Source organism: Pleurodeles waltl, chromosome 2_2, assembly GCF_031143425.1.
Source record: "Pleurodeles waltl isolate 20211129_DDA chromosome 2_2, aPleWal1.hap1.20221129, whole genome shotgun sequence".
NCBI classification, from domain to species: domain Eukaryota; kingdom Metazoa; phylum Chordata; class Amphibia; order Caudata; family Salamandridae; genus Pleurodeles; species Pleurodeles waltl.
Window position 1 is genome coordinate 989,138,963 of NC_090439.1, and position 19,601 is coordinate 989,158,563.

The 19,601-nt window shown below is 46.1% G+C and overlaps 1 protein-coding gene across 2 annotated transcripts in view; it reads right to left on the reverse strand.

Moving 5' to 3' along the window:
* The window catches only part of ATAD2 (ATPase family AAA domain containing 2), a 198,502-nt gene that overhangs the window by 33,562 nt on the left and 145,339 nt on the right, over positions 1-19,601 (reverse strand). For both annotated transcript variants that reach the window (XM_069220705.1, XM_069220706.1), the window contains exon 24: positions 4,900-5,043. In XM_069220705.1, the coding sequence (XP_069076806.1) occupies positions 4,900-5,043 (144 nt within the window). The remainder of the gene's footprint in view (positions 1-4,899; positions 5,044-19,601) is intronic.

A 19,601-nucleotide genomic window follows, 5' to 3' on the forward strand; every position in this document is an offset into this window, starting at 1 on the left:
CGTTGGTGTTGGGTAAATCGATCACCGAACAAACAAGAAACTCAAGGATTCCTGTGAGTGCCGTGTATGACTGTTTGTCAACTTGTGGATAATTTAATACAGGGATTGGCCCTTCCCCAACTGGTGGTCCATTGGCTTTATCACCAATATGGCTTCCTCCTTAGAGGCGAGACGAAAAGAGAAATCCAGCAAGCTTTTCTCTGCTCACATCATTGATACTAAGGAAGAATGGGAAAAAATTCTGCGAATGGTGGTTCAGAACTTAAGTTGCAATTACTTCACGAAAAAATGGAAAAATTGTCGAGGAAGGAGATCTCTAAGTGGTGGGAGATTGAATCTCTACAAAAATACATAGATGTGGAAAGAGTACCGAGAGGTCTGAGAATATATAGTATATCTACGTATGAAGATCCGGACCCTGATATGCTTGAGGAGTGGGCGGAAAATTAAAAAATTAGCTCGCTGAATATGATGAAGATTTTAATCAAATATGCGATTAAGGATAGGAAGATGATTCTGGAAGAGACTGAGAAAGTCTCAACAGATTGTATTATTGACTTCAGAGGATGCAACAGAAGAATTTAAGAAGAACTTGGAGAAAAAAACTAAACAATTTTGAAGGAGATATTATGTCTAAGAAACAACGCACGTTCCTACGAGATTTTAAAGATTACCAATCGAGCAGGATCTTAACTTTCCATCGCAAATATGATCACATGTATGCGGAGAATGATAAAGAACCAACAGTTGAGAACAGCAATAGGGATTTCACGTCGGAGGTGGAAGAGAGTGATATCTCAGATGGGAACCAGTCTGATATCTCTGATTCCCTTTTGGAAAAAGGTCCTGTTGCAGATAAAAATGCGAGTAGGTCTAATTTTTTAAAACAATGTCGCCTCCTCAATCAGGAAAGGACAGACCAAAGAAAAGAAGCATTCCCACAGCGGGTCAGGGGTCGAGGTACAAGAGGGAGAGGGAGAGGGAGAGGGAGAGGAACCGGGCAGCCAAGATACGGGCAAGGAAAAGAAGAACTCAGGCAAACAGGTGTAACAACCAGAGCCCGGAAAATGATGTGACAACAGTAAATTTATCAAAGCGAATATTAATTGAACAAGAAAGGAGCCTCTTGTAATTAGGCCTGTCGTTCTGCCCCAGAACGGATTTTGATTATGTACAAACAAGAATTGACCTCTTCCATCTGGTTAGAAAATTGAAATTAAAGAAATGGTATAATACAAAAGGTCACTTCAGAAGTGTTGGGAAGTGACAAGTACAATGTCAGTACATGAACCATTTCTGATGGTGAGGTATTGCATACAATGTCAAGCTTACATGATGGTATTGAGGCTCATGAGGATCCTGTACTGAACTTATTGGAGTTGGGCTTAGAATTGGATTGCCTATGTCCCACTAAGTTTAAACCGAAATCTGTATTTTTACCAGCTGTACAATGTGAAGAGATTGATGTTTTTGAAAAGGATGTTATCAAGCAATTGAAGAAAGTCAGATATCAAATGAGTAAGAAAGAACAACAGAATTTGACTAAGGTACAAAGTGAGGCCCTTCAAGGTTTTAAGGATGATGGTAGTATTGTAATCAGACAGTCAGACAAAGGGGGAAATGTTGTTGTTTTGGATAAGGATGCTTATTTAGCGGAAGGATTGAGACAGGTGAATGATCAAACTTGCTATAAACCAGTAAATCTGATTGATGTAAAAAAATCTAACACCCAATATTTTGAGATGTTAGTGGTTTGGAGGGATAAAGGGCTGCTCAACTGGGAGGAATATTATTTCCTCAAATGTGATTCACCAGTAATTTCCATTCTATACCTATTACTGATGATACACAAAAATACTGTGAATCCCCCGGGGAGACCTTCTGTTTCTGCTATAGGGTCTCTCCTGGAGAACACGTCTAGGTACATTGATTATTTTTTTTAGACCTTTTGTTGAAAGTCTTCCATCTTATATTAAAGATACAACATAGTTTTTAAGGATTATTGATGGAATTGAATGGGAAGAGGACTATCTTCTTGTAACAATGGATGTTACCAGCCTGTACACCTGCATCCAACATGATTTAGGGTTAGTAGCAATTCGACACTTTCTAAGGGCAAGATCAATCATTTCTGATGCATACGGAAATGATTTGTGATATGATCAGTTTTTGCCTCAATAACAATTTCTTTCTCTTTGATGATAAGCTGTACAAACAAACACAGGGTACAGCTATGGGAACTTGCTTCGCACCAAGTTATGCAAATCGGGTGATGAGCTGGTAGGAGGAGCAAATATCCACTAGCTCACCCGACTGAGGAGTCATTCTATGGTGTCACTTCATAGATGACATCTTTGTGATTTGGAAAGGTGAGACTTCGGCTACAGACTTCGTAGCCTCTCTCAATAACAACAACTATAACTTACATCTAAGCGATCAGAGTAGTAAACAACAGATTGCATTTCTTGATGTGGAAGTTATAGTCCAAGAACAGTCACTAAGGACTAAACTTCATAGAAAATTGACGGCAGGTAAAAGCATATTGAATGCGAACATTGCCCATCCACCAAATCTTATTGCCAGTATTCCCTTTGGGGAATTTTTAAGAGCCCGCAGGATTTGTAGTACTTGGGAGGACTATCAAAAAGTGACAATATGCTTTCACGTTTTCTAGAGAGGGGGTATAGGCGTAAAATGATTCTTCAAGCAAAAAATAAGGCGGACAATATAAGGAGAGAATCTAATATACCCCAGAGTGGACTCAGATGGAGGCGATCAAAAGATAAGATTTATTACAACTTATTCTAATCAGTCACAGGTCCTGAGAAAGATTCTGAACAGGAGTTGGGATAAACTACAGAATGATTCCACCTTAGGTAGTCCGAGGCGCCCACGATTACATTTCGCAAGGGCAGATCGTTGAGAGATGATCTCAGCCGGAATAGAGTAACTAGGGATAGTGTCAGAGCTATGTCACTTGATCACTCTGTGGGCTTTTTCTGTTGCAGACAATGCAAGGCATGCAAATACAGCAATAATTGCCTTAAAGTAGGTGGTGAGAATGGGCATTGGATGTACCAAATTCGAGGACATTTTAATTGCAATACAGATTTTTGTGTTTGTCTGATGTGCCCTTGTGGGAAACTGTATGTGGGCAGTACAATACACAAGGCTAAAAAGAGGGTTTTTGAACACATTCGAACGATTCGTAATTTTGATAGAACATACCCAGTGGCAAGGCATTTTCATGATAAACATAATGGGGATGAGAAGTTGTTGAGTTTTGCAGTCATTGATCAGATTAAACCCAGTATCAGGGGAGGTAATAGAGAGAAAAATTTGGATTTTGGAATCAAAACTGATTATTAGACTCGGAACCCTGAGCCTTGGGGGGTTTAAATTCAAGTGAGGAGATGAACGTGCATTTAGGTTAATTGAAGCTGCTGGACATGTGTATATATATTTATATTTGTCAGTTACTCTAATCATAGTTTATCTTTGTGGTGTTTTTATATAAAAAGTTTTTGTGATAGATGTGACAGTGTGGGAGGTGTTTTGATTAGTGGTAGGTAGTAAGAGACATTTGCACACATGGATAGGAATTGTTTTGAATATTAATATAGGGCTGTCAAGGTATATTCGAATTATCCTTTGATACTTACAGCATTTAAAATATTTAAATATTTAATATGGATGTCAGTCAAATGATTATAATTAATTAGGTCATGGAGAGTAATGTGGATATTTTAGGAATAGAACGTTATTAAGTGTATATTATGTTTTCAAAAAAATATTTTGAACTATATGGTATTAAATATTAATATCCAAAATATGTAATGAAGGTAGAAAACTGCTCTGGACCATTTGGGTTATTAACAGTATTTAATATGTAATATTTATTATTTTATATGCAATATGTAAGCTATTTGAATGATTAAATAGAGATTCAATGAATATATGCACAAAGAGCAAATAATATGGATAATTTTGTAATTGTAAAATCAACTTTGGTATAGCTTATGGGCCATTCTAGACATTCAAAGATGGTGCTGATATTTGCACACTTGGGCTAGTTGGGTGACCTGATAGTCCTTTTATTTTGTGTCCTTGTGTGTATGCTGGGTGTGGTATATAGTGGGTTTGTGAGACACTCAATTGTTACGTGATCAAGGCTACAGCTGAAACGCGTTGTTCTGGGAGGAAGCATTGGTGAATAAAAGTTTTTGGGACCTCCATTTGGTGTCCGGGAAAACTCTGCATGTAACAGGAGGATTGTTGGCAATAATTTGTGGATGGCTAGGTCCACGCCTGGACTGCTACTGAATTAGCAGCCTCAGATGTCTGGCAACGTTGGTGTTTTATATACACACACACACACATATACATATATATATATATATATATATACACACACACACACACACACACACACACACACACACACACACACACACACAGACACATATATAAACATATACACACAAAAAATATTTTCTTTGATATACCTTTTGGTGTGTTTGCTCAGAGAAGGACCTGGAGATCTTTGGCAAGGAATTCTTGGTTTTGAGTGATATTGACTTAAGGGACAGCGCAATATATGTTGCACTCCTTAGCGTCAGCTGTCCAAAGTTCAGGTGCTTAGGAGCCAGGTTATCGAATGAAGAACATTGGGTTGTGTGGCAGGACCTGAGCTTTCCTTTGCCGCACTGGCCAATGCAATTCATTTAAGATATACTGCTGTATAACTCAGAAAACAAGATTCAAGCAATTTAACTGAATGACCCAACAACCTAAAGTACTGTGTTCACGAGTAGCAGGTTAGTCTAGAGGGTATCAAGGAAAGTTTAAAAGTTTAGTCAATTAACATCTAGGTTAGACTAGCCTTTCTACAACACTTACCACCAGCAGGTGTGCTGCAATGCATAGGTGTAGCAGATGCCTTTCCTCCGTACATCTCAAGATCGGTTTTCTTTCCCTCACCTGCAGAACTCTGCTTAGGCTGCACATGGTAATAGGATGGGGCATACGTTGAAGAAGATCCACCTAAGAAAATGAAAAACAAAAAAATACCTTCACATATTTCACCACAGTAACTATGGTGGGTCAAATTGATAGCCTGCCCCCTTCAGTCACCGGTCTCCAGCCAATAGTACCACCACTACTTGCCGCAAATATTGTCATGTTTCAGTGGATAGCCCCTGGCAAGATATATTGGTCCTTCAATCTTGGCACACCAGTCTACACCCACTCGCCACTGTCAAGGTTTGGGGTAAAGGGAATTTCCAATTGCGGGCAATGACGTGTTTGCTCACCATTGTGGCTACTCCCACTGTTATCTGCTTGGGGGGGGGGTTGTGGGGGGGGGGGGGGGGTGTTGTTTAGGGGTCACTAATTCCTCCATAATGCCAAGCAACCCCATTTTCGGAGGTACAGCCCAAAATGTGGCATAAAGTCTTCCCAAAGTCCTGCTTGAAGCCCAGTGTTCAGGAACAGGTCCATACCATATTGTAAAAGTCTGCACCTGCTTGGGTGCACCGGAGACAGGTTAGTTGAGACAACATACCTGCCTTCCATAAACATCAGGGTGTAAAGTGCAAAAGTAATGGAACTGGATTAATTGCATTCTGGAGGAGATAACGAATTCCCTGGGAGCCATAGGGCATCTCAGCAGTCTTTATCCTCTAGTGGACTCAACCAACCCTCCTACCGCTTCCGGAGGGATACCACTGCATCTAAAGCATTGCTAACCAACAGGTGGCAATACTGCTTCTTTGCGGAGGCAACCCATCAAAAGTTTGGCTTCGAGTGGGCTGCAATCCAGCAGGGTGGTCTGGGCTCATGTGTGATAGGAGAGGAAATGGCAAAGTTACAGAAATTTGTGAAACTGTATTGTATTACGCAAACTGATGTCACGGTTCATAGGAGGAGTGTAGATGATTTCCCCCATCCCAAACAAATCTTAGCATGGTGATCCTCATGTCGCCCCAATGTTCAACACCTCCAAGAAGAGCAGTATGGTGCATCTGTTCTCACTTCCACAATGCCATGTAGTCGAGTACACTGGAACAGGAAGGACCAATCGACTGAGTTGAAAGCCTTTTTTGGAAGTCTATTAGGAGGAAGGCATTCAGGTCTCGTAGGGTCTGGACATAAGCTAGTGCTGCTTTTACAAGGCACAACAATGCCTAGTACTTATGGTAGGCAAGAAGCTACATTGTTGCATGGGAACTTTAATGTTCATTATCAGCTGGCAAAAATATTAATGGTCTTTATTGTCTGGGGCCACTGAGACTACCCTTTAACACAATGATGTTCATAACTGTCTGCCGTCACTAATGTCGAGGCCGGTAGCCATTAAGGTTCATTGAAGCTAGGAATACTTTTACTATACTTGGGTCAATCTGGTATCATTGAATAGCTGGTGCCATTAGTACTTCGTCCTGCATTAGGCCATTAACCCATGGGGACAATCACATTAAATGTTCTTTACCGCCTGGGACCATTAAGGATCATTCATGTTCTTTAATGCTAGGGACCATTCATATGACTAAATCATAATGAAGAGTACATAGCAATGGTGAATAGAGGAATGTCCTGGATGGAACTGTACCATGTGGAAAAAGGACATTTTACTGTTTTGCACTCCTGAGGTGGTGCGGACATTGACAGACTTTTGCAATGCTTTTCGATGAAGGACCAGTGCTTATATTCATTATGTGTTTTCCCCTCTAATGATTATTTAAAAATAAAAAATAAAAAAAAAAAAAAAAAAAAAAAAAAGGGCCCCCAGCAAATCCCTCTGCTTTCATTGAAGACTGATTGTAAGGAAATGACTCCTTGGCATGGTTACCCCCTGACGTTTTGCCTTTGCTGATGCTATGTTTTGAATTGAAAGTGTGCTGAGGCCTGCTAACCAGGCCCCAGCACCAGTGTTCTTTCCCTAACCTGTACTTTTGTATACACAATTGGCACACCCTGGCATCCAGGTAAGTCCCTTGTAACTGGTACCCCTGGTACAAAGGGCCCTGATGCCAGGGAAGGTCTAAGGGCTGCAGCATATCTTATGCCACCCTGGCGACCCCTCACTCAGCACAGACACACTGCTTGCCAGCTTGTGTGTGCTGGTGAGGACAAAACGAGTAAGTCGACATGGCACTCCCCTCAGGGTGCCATGCCAGCCTCACACTGCCTATGCAGTATAGATAAGTCACCCCTCTAGCAGGCCTTACAGCCCTAAGGCAGGGTGCACTATACCATAGGTGAAGGCACCAGTGCATGAGCACTGTGCCCCTACAGTGTAAGCAAAACCTTAGACATTGTAAGCGCAGGGTAGCCATAAGAGTATATGGCCTGGGAGTCTGTCAAACACGAACTCCACAGCACCATAATGGCTACACCAAAAACTGGGAAGTTTGGTATCAAACTTCTCAGCACAATAAATGCACACTGATGCCAGTGTACATTGTATTGTAAAATACACCCCAGAGGGCACCTTAGAGGTGCCCCCTGAAACCTTAACCAACTACCTGTGTAGGCTGACTGGTTTTAGCAGCCTACCACACTCGAGACATGTTGCTGGCCACATGGAGAGAGTGCCTTTGTCACTCTGTGGCTAGTAACAAAGCCTGCACTGGGTGGAGATGCTTATCACCTCCCCCTTGCAGGAGCTGTAACACCTGGCGGTGAGCCTCAAAGGCTCACCCTCTTTGTTACAGCGCCACAGGGCATTCCAGCTAGTGGAGTTGCCCGCCCCCTCCGGCCACAGCCCCACTTTTGGCGGCAAGGCCGGAGGAGATGAGAAAAACAAGGAGGAGTCACTGACCAGTCAGGACAGCCCCTAAGGCAACCTGAGCTGAAGTGACTGACTTTTAGGAATCCTCCATAATAGGGATAGGAATGTGACCCCCTCCCCTTGGGAGGAGGCACAAACAGGGTGTAGCCACCCTCAAGGCTAGTAGCCATTGGCTACTGCCCTCCCTGATCTAAACACACCCCTAAATTCTGTATTTAGGGGCTCCCCTGAACCTAGGAACTCAGATTCCTGCAACCTAAGAAGAAGAGGACTGCTGAGCTGAAAAACCCTGCACAGAAGACGGAGACACCAACTGCTTTGGCCCCAGCCCTACCGGCCTGTCTCCCCCCTTCGGAAGAAAACTGCTCCTGCAACGCTTTCCCCAGGACCAGCGACCTCTGAATCCTCAGAGGACTGCCCTGCTCTAAAAGGACCAAGAAACTCCCGTGAACAGCGGCCCTGTTCACCCAAGACTGCAACTTTGTTTCCAAAGAAGCAATTTAAAGACCCCTGCAATTCCCGCCAGAAGCGCGAGACTTGCACCTCTGCACCCGATGCCCCCGGCTCGACTTGTGGAGAAACAACACTTCAGGGAGGACTCCCCAGCGACTCTGAGACTGTGAGTAACCAAAGTTGTCCCCCCTGAGCCCCCACAGCGACGCCTGCAGAGGGAATCCAGAGGCTCCCCCTGACCGCGACTGCCTGACTCTCAGATCCCGACGCCTGGAAAAGACCCTGCACCTGCAGCCCCCAGGACCTGAAGGATTGGAACTCCAGTGCAGGAGTGACCCCCCTGGTCTGCCCTCCGAAGACACGGGTACTTACCTGCTGGCAGACTGGAACCGGGACACCCCCTTCTCCATTGAAGCCTATGCATTTTGGGCACCACTTTGAACTCTGCACCTGACCGGCCCTGAGCTGCTGGTGTGGTAACTTTGGGGTTGCTCTGAACCCCCAACGGTGGGCTACCTTGGACCCAAACTTGAACCCCGTAGGTGGTTTACTTACCTGCAAGAACTAACAATTACTTACCTCCCCTAGGAACTGTGAAAATTGCACTGTCTAGTTTTAAAATAGCTATATGTGTTTTATTTGAAAAGTATATATGCTATTGTGATTATTCAAAGTTCCTAAAGTACTTACCTGCAATACCTTTCATGCAAAGTATTACATGTAGAATTTGAACCTGTGGTTCTTAAAATAAACTAAGAAAAGATATTTTTCTATACAAAAACCTATTGGCCTGGAATTGTCTGAGTGTGTGTTCCTCATTTATTGCCTGTGTGTATGTACAACAAATGCTTAACACTACTCCTTTGATAAGCCTACTGCTCGACCACACTACCACAAAATAGAGCATTAGTATTATCTCTTTTTGCCACTATCTTACCTCTAAGGGGAACCCTTGGACTCTGTGCATACTATTCCTTACTTTGAAATAGTGCATACAGAGGCAACTTCCTACATTGGTGGGTCAGCGGTGGGGTACAAGACTTTGCATTTGCTGGACTACTCAGCCAATACCTGATCACACGACAAATTCAAAAAATTGTCATTAGAAATGGATTTTTGCAATTTGAACTATTTTTCTAAATTCTTAAAAGTCCTGCTGGGGCCTTGTGTTAGTCCCTGTTTAGTATTTCTTTTAGAGTTTAAAAGTTTTGTGAAAGTTTGAATTAGATTCTAGAACTAGTTTTAGATTCTTAAAAAGTATTCCAACTTTTAGAAACATAATGCCTGGTGCAGAAGTGAATGTGGAGGAACTCGACCTCACACCTTACCTCCATCTTAAGATGAGGGAGCTAAGGTCACTCTGCAAACTAAAGAAAATCACAATTGGCTCAAGACCCTCCAAACTACAGCTCCAGGAGCTTTTGGCAGAGTTTGAAAAATCCAACCCCTCTGAGGATGACAACCCAGAGGATGATAGTGACTTGGAGGAGAATTCCCACCTTCCAGTCCTAATTAGGGAACCCAGGGACACTCAATCCCGGATTCCAAATGTGATAGTCAGAGATGTTGCTTCCCTCACAGGAGGGGCCAACACCTCTGAAATCACTGAGGATAGCCTCAGTGAAGAGGACATCCAGTTAGCCAGGATGGCCAAAAGATTGGCTTTGGAAAGACAGATCCTAGCCATAGAAAGGGAAAGACAAGAGATGGGCCTAGGTCCCATCAATGGTGGCAGCAACATAAATAGGGTCAGAGATTCTCCTGACATGTTGAAAATCCGCAAAGGGATTGTAACTAAATATGAAGATGGTGATGACATCACCAAATGGTTCACAGCTTTTGAGAGGGCTTGTGTAACCAGAACTCACTGGGGTGCTCTCCTTTGGGAAATGTTCACTGGAAAGTCTAGGGATAGACTCCTCACACACTCTGGAAAAGATGCAGAATCTTATGACCTTATGAAGGGAACCCTGATTGAGGGCTTTGGATTCTCCATTGAGGAGTATAGAATTAGATTCAGGGGGGCTCAAAAATCCTCAAGCCAGACCTGGGTTGATTTTGTGGACTACTCAGTGAAAACACTGGATGGTTGGATTCAAGGCAGTGGTGTAAATGATTATGATGGGCTGTACAATTTATTTGTGAAAGAACACCTGTTAAGTAATTGTTTCAATGATAAACTGCATCAGCATCTGGTAGACCTAGGACCAATTTCTACCCAATAATTGGGAAATAAGGCGGACGACTGGGTCAAGACTAGGGTGACCAAGACTTCCACAGGGGGTGACCAAAAGAAAGGGGTCACAAAGCCTCCCCAGGGGAAAGGTGTGGAGACATCCAAAAACAAAAATAGTAGAGTCTTCTACAGGCCCCCAAAAACCTGCACAGGAGGGTGGGCCCAGAGCCTATTCACAAACCAATTTTGGGTACAAGGGTAAAAACTTTGATCCCAAAAAGGCCTGGTGTCATAGCTGTAATCAGCCTGGACACCAAACTGGAGACCAGGCCTGTCCCAAGAAAAGTACCACTTCTAACTCCACTCCAGCTAACACTGGAATGGCTAGTCTCCAAGTGGGATCAACAGTGTGCCCAGAGCAAATCAGGTGTCACACTGAAGCTACATTAGTCTGAGGGTGGGGTGGATTTAGCCACACTGGCTGCCTGGCCTCCTAATATGCAAAAATACAGGCAGCAGCTCTTAATGGGACAAGTGTAGAAGGCCTGAGGGATACAGGTGCCAGTGTGACCATGGTGACAGAGAAACTGGTTTCCCCTGGTTAATACCTGGCTGGACAAACTTATCCAGTCACCAATGGTGACAATCAAACTAAAGTACATCCCATGGCTATGGTAACTTTAGAGTGGGGAGGGGTCAATGGCCTGAAACAGGTGGTGGTCTCCTCGAATATTCCAGTAGACTGTTTGCTTGGAAATGACCTGGAGTCCTCAGCATGGGCTGAGGTAGAACTGAAAACCCATGCAGCCATGCTGGGTATCCCTGAACTGGTGTGTGTCAAGACAAGGGCACAGTGCAAGGCTCAGGGTGAAAAAGTAGAGCTGGAGTCTGGAAAAGGGCCCAGCCTACCAAGAGAAAAGGAAAGACAACTGGGAAACCAGCTGCAACACAACAACAAAAAGAGAACCTCTCTTCTCAGGAAGAAGTTCTGCCCTCTGAGGGAACTGAGCCTATGGAGTTGGAGCCTTATCAGGTTGAGCTCTTAGGCCCAGGGGGACCCTCCAGGGAGCAGTTGTGTAAGGGGCAAGAAACCTGTCCCTCTCTTGAAGGCCTTAGGCAGCAAGCTGCTGAAGAGTCCAATGGCAAGACAACTGGAACACATAGGGTCTATTGGGAATATGGACTCCTGTACACGGAGGCAAGAGATCCCAAGCCTGGTGCCACTAGGAGAGTGGTAGTGCCTCAGGAGTTCAGAGAGTTCATTCTGACCTTAGCCCATGATATTGCTCTTGCTGGGCATTTGGGACAAACCAAGACGTGGGAGAGACTAGTCAACCACTTCTACTGGCCCAACATGTCCCAGAAAGTTAAGGAGTTTTGTGTCTCCTGTACCACCTGTCAAGCCAGTGGTAAGACAGGTGGACATCCAAAGGCCCCCCTCATTCCACTTCCAGTGGTGGGGGTCCCCTTTGAAAGAGTGGGTGTGGACATAGTGGGTCCACTTGAACCTCCCACAGCCTCAGGGAACATGTACATACTAGTAGTAGTGGATCATGCTACTAGATACCCTGAAGTTATTCCCCTTAGGTTGACTACTGCCCCTGCAGTAGCCAAGGCCCTCATTGGTATCTTTACCAGAGTGGGCTTCCCTAAGGAGGTGGTGTCTGACAGAGGTACCAACTTCATGTCAGCATACCTGAAACACATGTGGAATGAGTGTGGAGTGACTTATAAATTCACTACACCCTATCATCCACAAACTAATGGCCTTGTTGAGAGATTCAACAAGACATTAAAAGGCATGATCATGGGGCTCCCTGAAAAACTCAAAAGGAGATGGGATGTCCTCTTGCCATGTCTGCTTTTCGCTTACAGAGAGGTGCCTCAGAAGGGAGTAGGGTTCTCACCCTTTGAACTTCTGTTTGGCCACCCTGTAAGGGGACCACTAGCTCTTGTTAAAGAAGGCTGGGAGAGATCTCTTCATGAGCCTAAACAAGACATAGTGGACTATGTACTTGGCCTACGTTCAAGGATGGCAGAGTACATGGAAAAGGCAAGTAAAAACCTTGAGGCCAGCCAACAGCTCCAGAAGTTTTGGTATGACCAAAAGGCTGCAATGGTTGAATTTCAACCGGGGCAGAAAGTCTGGGTTTTGGAGCCTGTGGCTCCCAGGGCACTTCAGGACAGATGGAGTGGCCCCTACCCAGTACTAGAGAAGAGGAGTCAGGTCACCTACCTGGTGGACCTAGGCACTAACGGGAGCCCCAAGAGGGTGATCCATGTGAACCGCCTAAAGCTCTTCCATGATAAGGCTGATGTGAATCTGTTGATGGTAACAGATGAGGACCAGGAAGCTGAGAGTGAACCTCTCCCTGATCTCCTCTCATCAAACCCTAAGGATGGCTCAGTTGATGGAGTGATCTATTCAGACACCCTCTCTAGCCAACAGCAATCTGATTGTAGGAAGGTCCTGCAACAGTTTGCTGAGCTCTTTTCCCTAACCCCTGGTCAGACACACCTGTGTACCCATGATGTGGACACAGGAGACAGCATGCCTGCAAAAACAAAATTTTCCAGACAGTCTGACCAAGTTAAGGAAAGCATCAAGGTGGAAGTCCACAAGATGCTGGAATTGGGAGTCATTGAGCACTCTGACAGCCCCTGGGCCAGCCCAGTGGTCTTAGTCCCCAAACATCACACCAAAGATGGAAAGAGAGAGATGCGGTTTTGTGTGGACTACAGAGGACTTAATTCTGTCACCAAGACAGATGCCCATCCCATTCCAAGGGCTGATGAACTGATAGATAAATTAGGTGCTGCCAAATTCTTAAGTAGCTTTAACTTAACAGCAGGGTACTGGCAAATCAAAATGACACCTGGAGCAAAAGAAAAGACAGCATTCTCCACACCTGGTGGGCATTATCAGTTTACTGTTATGCCCTTTGGTTTAAAGAATGCCCCTGCCACCTTCCAAAGGTTGGTGAATCAAGTCCTTACTGGCTTGGAGTCCTTTAGTGCAGCTTACCTTGACGATATTGCTGTCTTTAGCTCCAACTGGCAGGATCACCTGGTCCACCTGAAGAAGGTTTTGAAGGCTCTGCAATCAGCAGGCCTCTCTATCAAGGCATCCAAATGCCAGGTAGGGCAGGGAACTGTGGTTTACTTGGGACACCTTGTAGGTGGAGGCCAAGTTCAGCCACTCCAGCCTAAGATCCAGACTATTCCGGACTGGGCAGCTCCAAAAACCCAGACTCAAGTCAGGGCATTCCTTGGCTTGACTGGGTACTATAGGAGGTTTGTGAAGGGATATGGATCCATAGTGACAGCCCTCACAGAACTTACCTCCAAGAAAATGCCCAAGAAGGTAAACTGGACTGTAGAATGTCAACAGGCCTTTGACACCCTGAAACAAGTTCTAAAAGCTCCAGATTACTCCAAGCAGTTCATTGTGCAGACAGATGCCTCTGAACATGGAATAGGGGCAGTTTTGTCCCAAACAAATGATGATGGCCTTGACCAGCCTGTTGCTTTCATTAGCAGGAGGTTACTCCCCAGGGAGCAGCGTTGGAGTGCCATTGAGAGGGAGGCCTTTGCCGTGGTTTGGTCCCTGAAGAAGCTGAGACCATACCTCTTTGGTACTCACTTTGTAGTTCAAACTGACCACAGACCTCTCAGATGGCTGATGCAAATGAAAGGTGAAAATCCAAAACTGGGACTGCCCATGCCAATGCAGATGGCCTTTCCAGGTTCTTCCACTTAGAAAATGAAGCCTCTCTTGGGAAAGGTTAGTCTCATCCTCTTTCGTTTTTTTGGGGGGGAGGGGAAGAAGGGGGGTAAGGAAATGCCTCCTTGGCATGGTTACCCCCTGACTTTTTGCCTTTGCTGATGCTATGTTTTGAATTGAAAGTGTGCTGAGGCCTGCTAACCAGGCTCCAGCGTTCTTTCCCTAACCTGTACTTTTGTATACACAATTGGCACACCCTGGCATCCAGGTAAGTCCCTTGTAACTGGTACCCCTGGTACCAAGGGCCCTGATGCCAGGGAAGGTCTCTAAGGGCTGCAGCATATCTTATGCCACCCTGGGGACCCCTCACTCAGCACAGATACACTGCTTGCCAGCTTGTGTGTGCTGCTGAGGACAAAACAAGTAAGTCGACATGGCACTCCCCTCAGGGTGCCATGCCAGCCTCACACTGCCTATGCAGTATAGATAAGTCACCCCTCTAGCAGGCCTTACAGCCCTAAGGCAGGGTGCACTATACCATAGGTGAGGGCACCAGTGCATGAGCACTGTGGCCCTACAGTGTCTAAGCAAAACCTTAGACATTGTAAGCGCAGGGTAGCCATAAGAGTATATGGTCTGGGAGTCTGTCAAACACGAACTCCACAGCACCATAATGGCTACACTGAAAACTGGGAAGTTTGGTATCAAACTTCTCAGCACAATAAATGCACACTGATGCCAGTGTACATTTTATTGTAAAATACACCCCAGCGGGCACCTTAGAGGTGCCCCCTGAAACCTTAACCAGCTACCTGTGTAGGCTGACTGGTTTTAGCAGCCTACCACACTCGAGACATGTTGCTGGCCACATGGAGAGAGTGCCTTTGTCACTCTGTGGCTAGTAACAAAGCCTGCACTGGGTGGAGATGCTTATCACCTCCCCCTTGCAGGAGCTGTAACACCTGGCGGTAAGCCTCAAAGGCTCACCCCCTTTGTTACAGCGCCACAGGGCATTCCAGCTAGTGGAGTTGCCCGCCCCCTCCGGCCACGGCCCCACTTTTGGCGGCAAGGCTGGAGGAGATAATGAGAAAAACAAGGAGGAGACACTGACCAGTCAGGACAGCCCCTAAGGCAACCTGAGCTGAAGTGACTGACTTTTAGGAATCCTCCATCTTGCAGATGGAGAATCCCCCCAATAGCGATAGGAATGTGACCCCCCTCCCCTTGGGAGGAGGCACAAAGATGGTGCAGCCACCCTCAGGGCTAGTAGCCACTGGCTACTGCCCTCCCTGACCTAAACACCCCCCTAAATTCTGTATTTAGGGGCTCCCCTGAACCTAGGAACTCAGATTCCTGCAACCTAAGAATAAGAGAACTGCTGAGCTGAAAAACCCTGCACAGAAGACGGAGACACCAACTGCTTTGGCCCCAGCCCTACCGGCCTGTCTGCCCCCCCCCCCCCCCCCCCCCTTCGGAAGAAAACTGCTCCAGCTACGCTTTCCCCAGGACCAGCGACCTCTGAATCCTCAGAGGACTGCCCTGCTCTAAAAGGACCAAGAAACTCCCGAGAACAGCGGCCCTGTTCACCCAAGACTGCAACTTTGTTTCCAAAGAAGCAATTTAAAGACCCCTGCAATTCCCGCCAGAAGCGTGAGACTTGCAACTCTGCACCCAACGCCCCCGGCTCGACTTGTGGAGAAACAACACTTCAGGGAGGACTCCCCGGCGACTCAGACTGTGAGTAACCAAAGTTGTCCCCCCCTGACCCCCACAGCGACACCTGCAGAGGGAATCCCGAGGCTCCCCCTGACCGCGACTGCCTGGCTCTCAGATCCCGACGCCTGGAAAAGACCCTGCACCCGCAGCCCCCAGGACCTGAAGGATCGGAACTCCAGTGCAGGAGTGACCCCCAGGAGGCCCTCTCCCTTGCCCAGGTGGTGGCTACCCCGAGGAGCCCCCCCCTTGCCTGCCTGCAATCGCTGAAGAGACACCTTGGTCTCCCATTGATTCCTATTACAAACCCGACGCTTGTTTGCATACTGCACCCGGCCGCCCCCGCGCTGCTGAGGGTGTACTTTCTGTGTGGACTTGTGTCATAGCCCCCCCCCCACCCCCCCCAGTGCCCTACAAAACCCTCCTGGTCTGCCCTCCTAAGACGCAGGTACTTACCTGCTGGCAGACTGGACTCGGGGCACCCTCTTCTCCATTGAAGCCTATGCGTTTTGGGCACCACTTTGAACTCTGCACCTGACCGGCCCTGAGCTGCTGGTGTGGTAACTTTGGGGTTGCTCTGAACCCCCAACGGTGGGCTACCTTGGACCCAAACTTGAACCCCGTAGGTGGTTTACTTACCTGCAAGAACTAACAATTACTTACCTCCCCTAGGAACTGTGAAAATTGCACTAAGTGTCTAGTTTTAAAATAGCTATATGTGTTTTATTTGAAAAGTATATATGCTATTGTGATTATTCAAAGTTCCTAAAGTACTTACCTGCAATACTTTTAATGCAAAGTATTACATGTAGAATTTGAAACTGTGGTTCTTAAAATAAACTAAGAAAAGATATTTTTCTATACAAAAACCTATTGGCCTGGAATTGTCTGAGTGTGTGTTCCTCATTTATTGCCTGTGTGTATGTACAACAAATACTTAACACTACTCCTTTGATAAGCCTACTGCTCGACCACACTACCACAAAATAGAGCATTAGTATTATCTCTTTTTGCCACTATCTTACCTCTAAGGGGAACCCTTGGACTCTGTGCATACTATTCCTTACTTTGAAATAGTGCATACAGAGGCAAATTCCTACACTGATAGAAAGAGTGGGCTTACATTCATTACAGGGATCCACAGGTGGCATTTTCAATTGGGATCAGTATTGCAATATGTACCATCATGGCCAAATTTTCTGCTGGTGGAAGCACACAATTAAGTTAATGGCAGCATCAGTATGAAAGGGGAACTGGTGTGTTCTAAGTGCTAGGAATAATAAATAAGAACCTCGGTTTCAAGGAAAGCCATTAGAAAGGTGTAGGCTGGCCCAAATAGGTCCCAATTCTCAGTAGGCCACAATTTCACATACACAAACAAGTAATCTACTTTTCATAAAGCTCTTTCAGGTGGTTACTTTACGTATCTGCAGATTCCTCGTCTATAAAATACACCCAAGCACCAGACTGCATCTGGAAGATTTTTCAATATAGCCCCTGCGCGCCGGTAGGTGGCACTGTGTAGCTCCATGCTGACCCAGTTCTTCCCCCCCCAAGCAGTGGCTGGAGCCACACAAAACCTCCCAATTGTGCTGTCAGTTTCTTTCTTAGCACTATGATGTGTTTGCCCGCCAAAAAAAAAGGAACTTTGCCACTGTGCAGATCTACGATTCGGGACCTTTTAAGATTGAAAAGGGCTAATCCTGCAGAACGGGGACCTTTAGTACGATTAAGGTAGAACGCCAACTTTCTTTTTGGATCCAGAAGGTGGAGTCTCTCCTCCTCATGAGAAGGATGTGGGGGATGCGTAAAAAGTATGCAAAGTGATAGACCGGCCTACAAGAAAAGGTGTAACAATCTTGGAAGGCAGGAGGCCCGTGTACAAAGCACCACTTTGTCAGTGTAAACAGACAAAATTGGGGTTTTAGAAGGAGCTTCCAGCTCACTCACTCTGCAAGCTGAGGTGATGGCAAAAAGAAATGCAGTTTTGAGTAAGGAGCTGCAATAGGGCAATTGTCTAACAGCCCAAAAGGGGCACACATCAAGTAAGTGAGGACCAGACTGAGGTCCCAATGAGGCATAATAAACGGAGTGGGAGGAAACAAATGTGTACGTCCCTTAAGGAATTTACCAACAATAGGAGATTTGAAAAGGTTGGTCTGGCAATCTAAGAAAGGCTGAGATAGCCACTAAGTAACCTTTAAAGGGTGCCCAAAGCAGAGTCATGCTGGGCTAAAGAAAGGATGAACAAAACAACCTCAGAGAGAGAGGGGATCCTCAGAGAGAGGGGGATCAACAGACTTGCTGGTACACATGCCACAAACGTATGCAGACAGGCGTATACCGTTTTCATGGAGGGACGCCTGGCTGCCAATATAACATCAAAGACTGGGCAGAAGGTCAAAAGCTGTCAACTGCCGTCGCTCAATCTCCATGCATGAAGGCAAAGATTGGACAGGTTCGGGTTGAGGACCGTTCCCTGTTGCTGTGGCAGAAGATCCTCCTGAAGGGGCAGTCTGACTGGAGGATCTGTGGCCATGCTCAGTAGCTCTGAATACCAGACTCTCCGCGCCCAGTCCAGAGCCACAAGGATTACTTGGGCCCAGTCATTCTTGACCTTCTTCAGAACTCTGGACAGAAGTGGCATATGCGGGAAGGTGTAAAACAGGCCAGAGTTCCACTTGAGATGAAAAGCGTTGTTGAGCGAGTGCCACCTTGGAAACTCCAACGCACAAAAGAGCTGACATTACGCTTTCTCTGCGGAGGCAAACCGATATAACCAAGGCTCTCCCCACTGCTGAAAGACCTTGCGCCACCCTCCACATGGAGGCATAATTCGTGACCAACTATACATCGACGGCTGAGTTTGTCTGCTCTGACGCTAAGAGCCTGCCAGATGTTGAACCACAAGGGTAATGCCCTGATGGGCCAGCCACATCCAGAGGTGCAGAGCCTTTTGACAAAAGGTCAAGGATCCCACTTCACCCCGTTTGTTGCAGTACCACATGGCGGTAGTGTTGTCCGTGAACACCTGCACCACTTTCCCTTTGACAGAGGGAAGGAATGCTTTCAATGCAAGCCTGGTCACCTAGAGCTCCAGAAGACTGATGAGGAATCCTGACTCTGCCTGATACAAAACACCTCTGATATCCATTCTTCCCAGGTGACCGCCCCATCCCAGAAGTGATGTGTCACTATTGTAATATCTGGTTGGGGAAAGGAGAGGGTCTGCTGTTGACCCAATCCTGATTCAAAAGCCACCACTGCAGCTCTTTCACAGTCCCCACCAAGACCTGGACCAGGTCGGCCTCATTAACCTGATGCCGCGCCCACTGGAACTTGAAGTCCAACTGCAGAGCCCGCGTGTGTCATCTGACATGTGTCAAAAGAAGGATGCAAGAGGCCATGAGAGCCAGCAGCCTGAGTCATTCTCACCAAAAACCAGGATAGAAGCTGAAACACTGGAATCATAGCTTGAATATCCTGGACTTGCTTTTCGGGAGAATAGGCCCGAAACTGCACTGCGTCTAGAGCAGCTCCGATGAAAGGCAGTGTCAGAGGGAGTCAGGTGTGACTGACATCTTTATAGGGCACTCGGCGTGTGCAGAAGGTTCACCGTAGTCTGAAGATGGGAGACTAATCACTGGGGCGTGTCCGCCTTCAACAGCTAGTCGCTGATTTAGGTGGAATGCTGAAACCCCCTAACCTGCACAGATGGGCTGCAACCACGGCCATCACTTTCA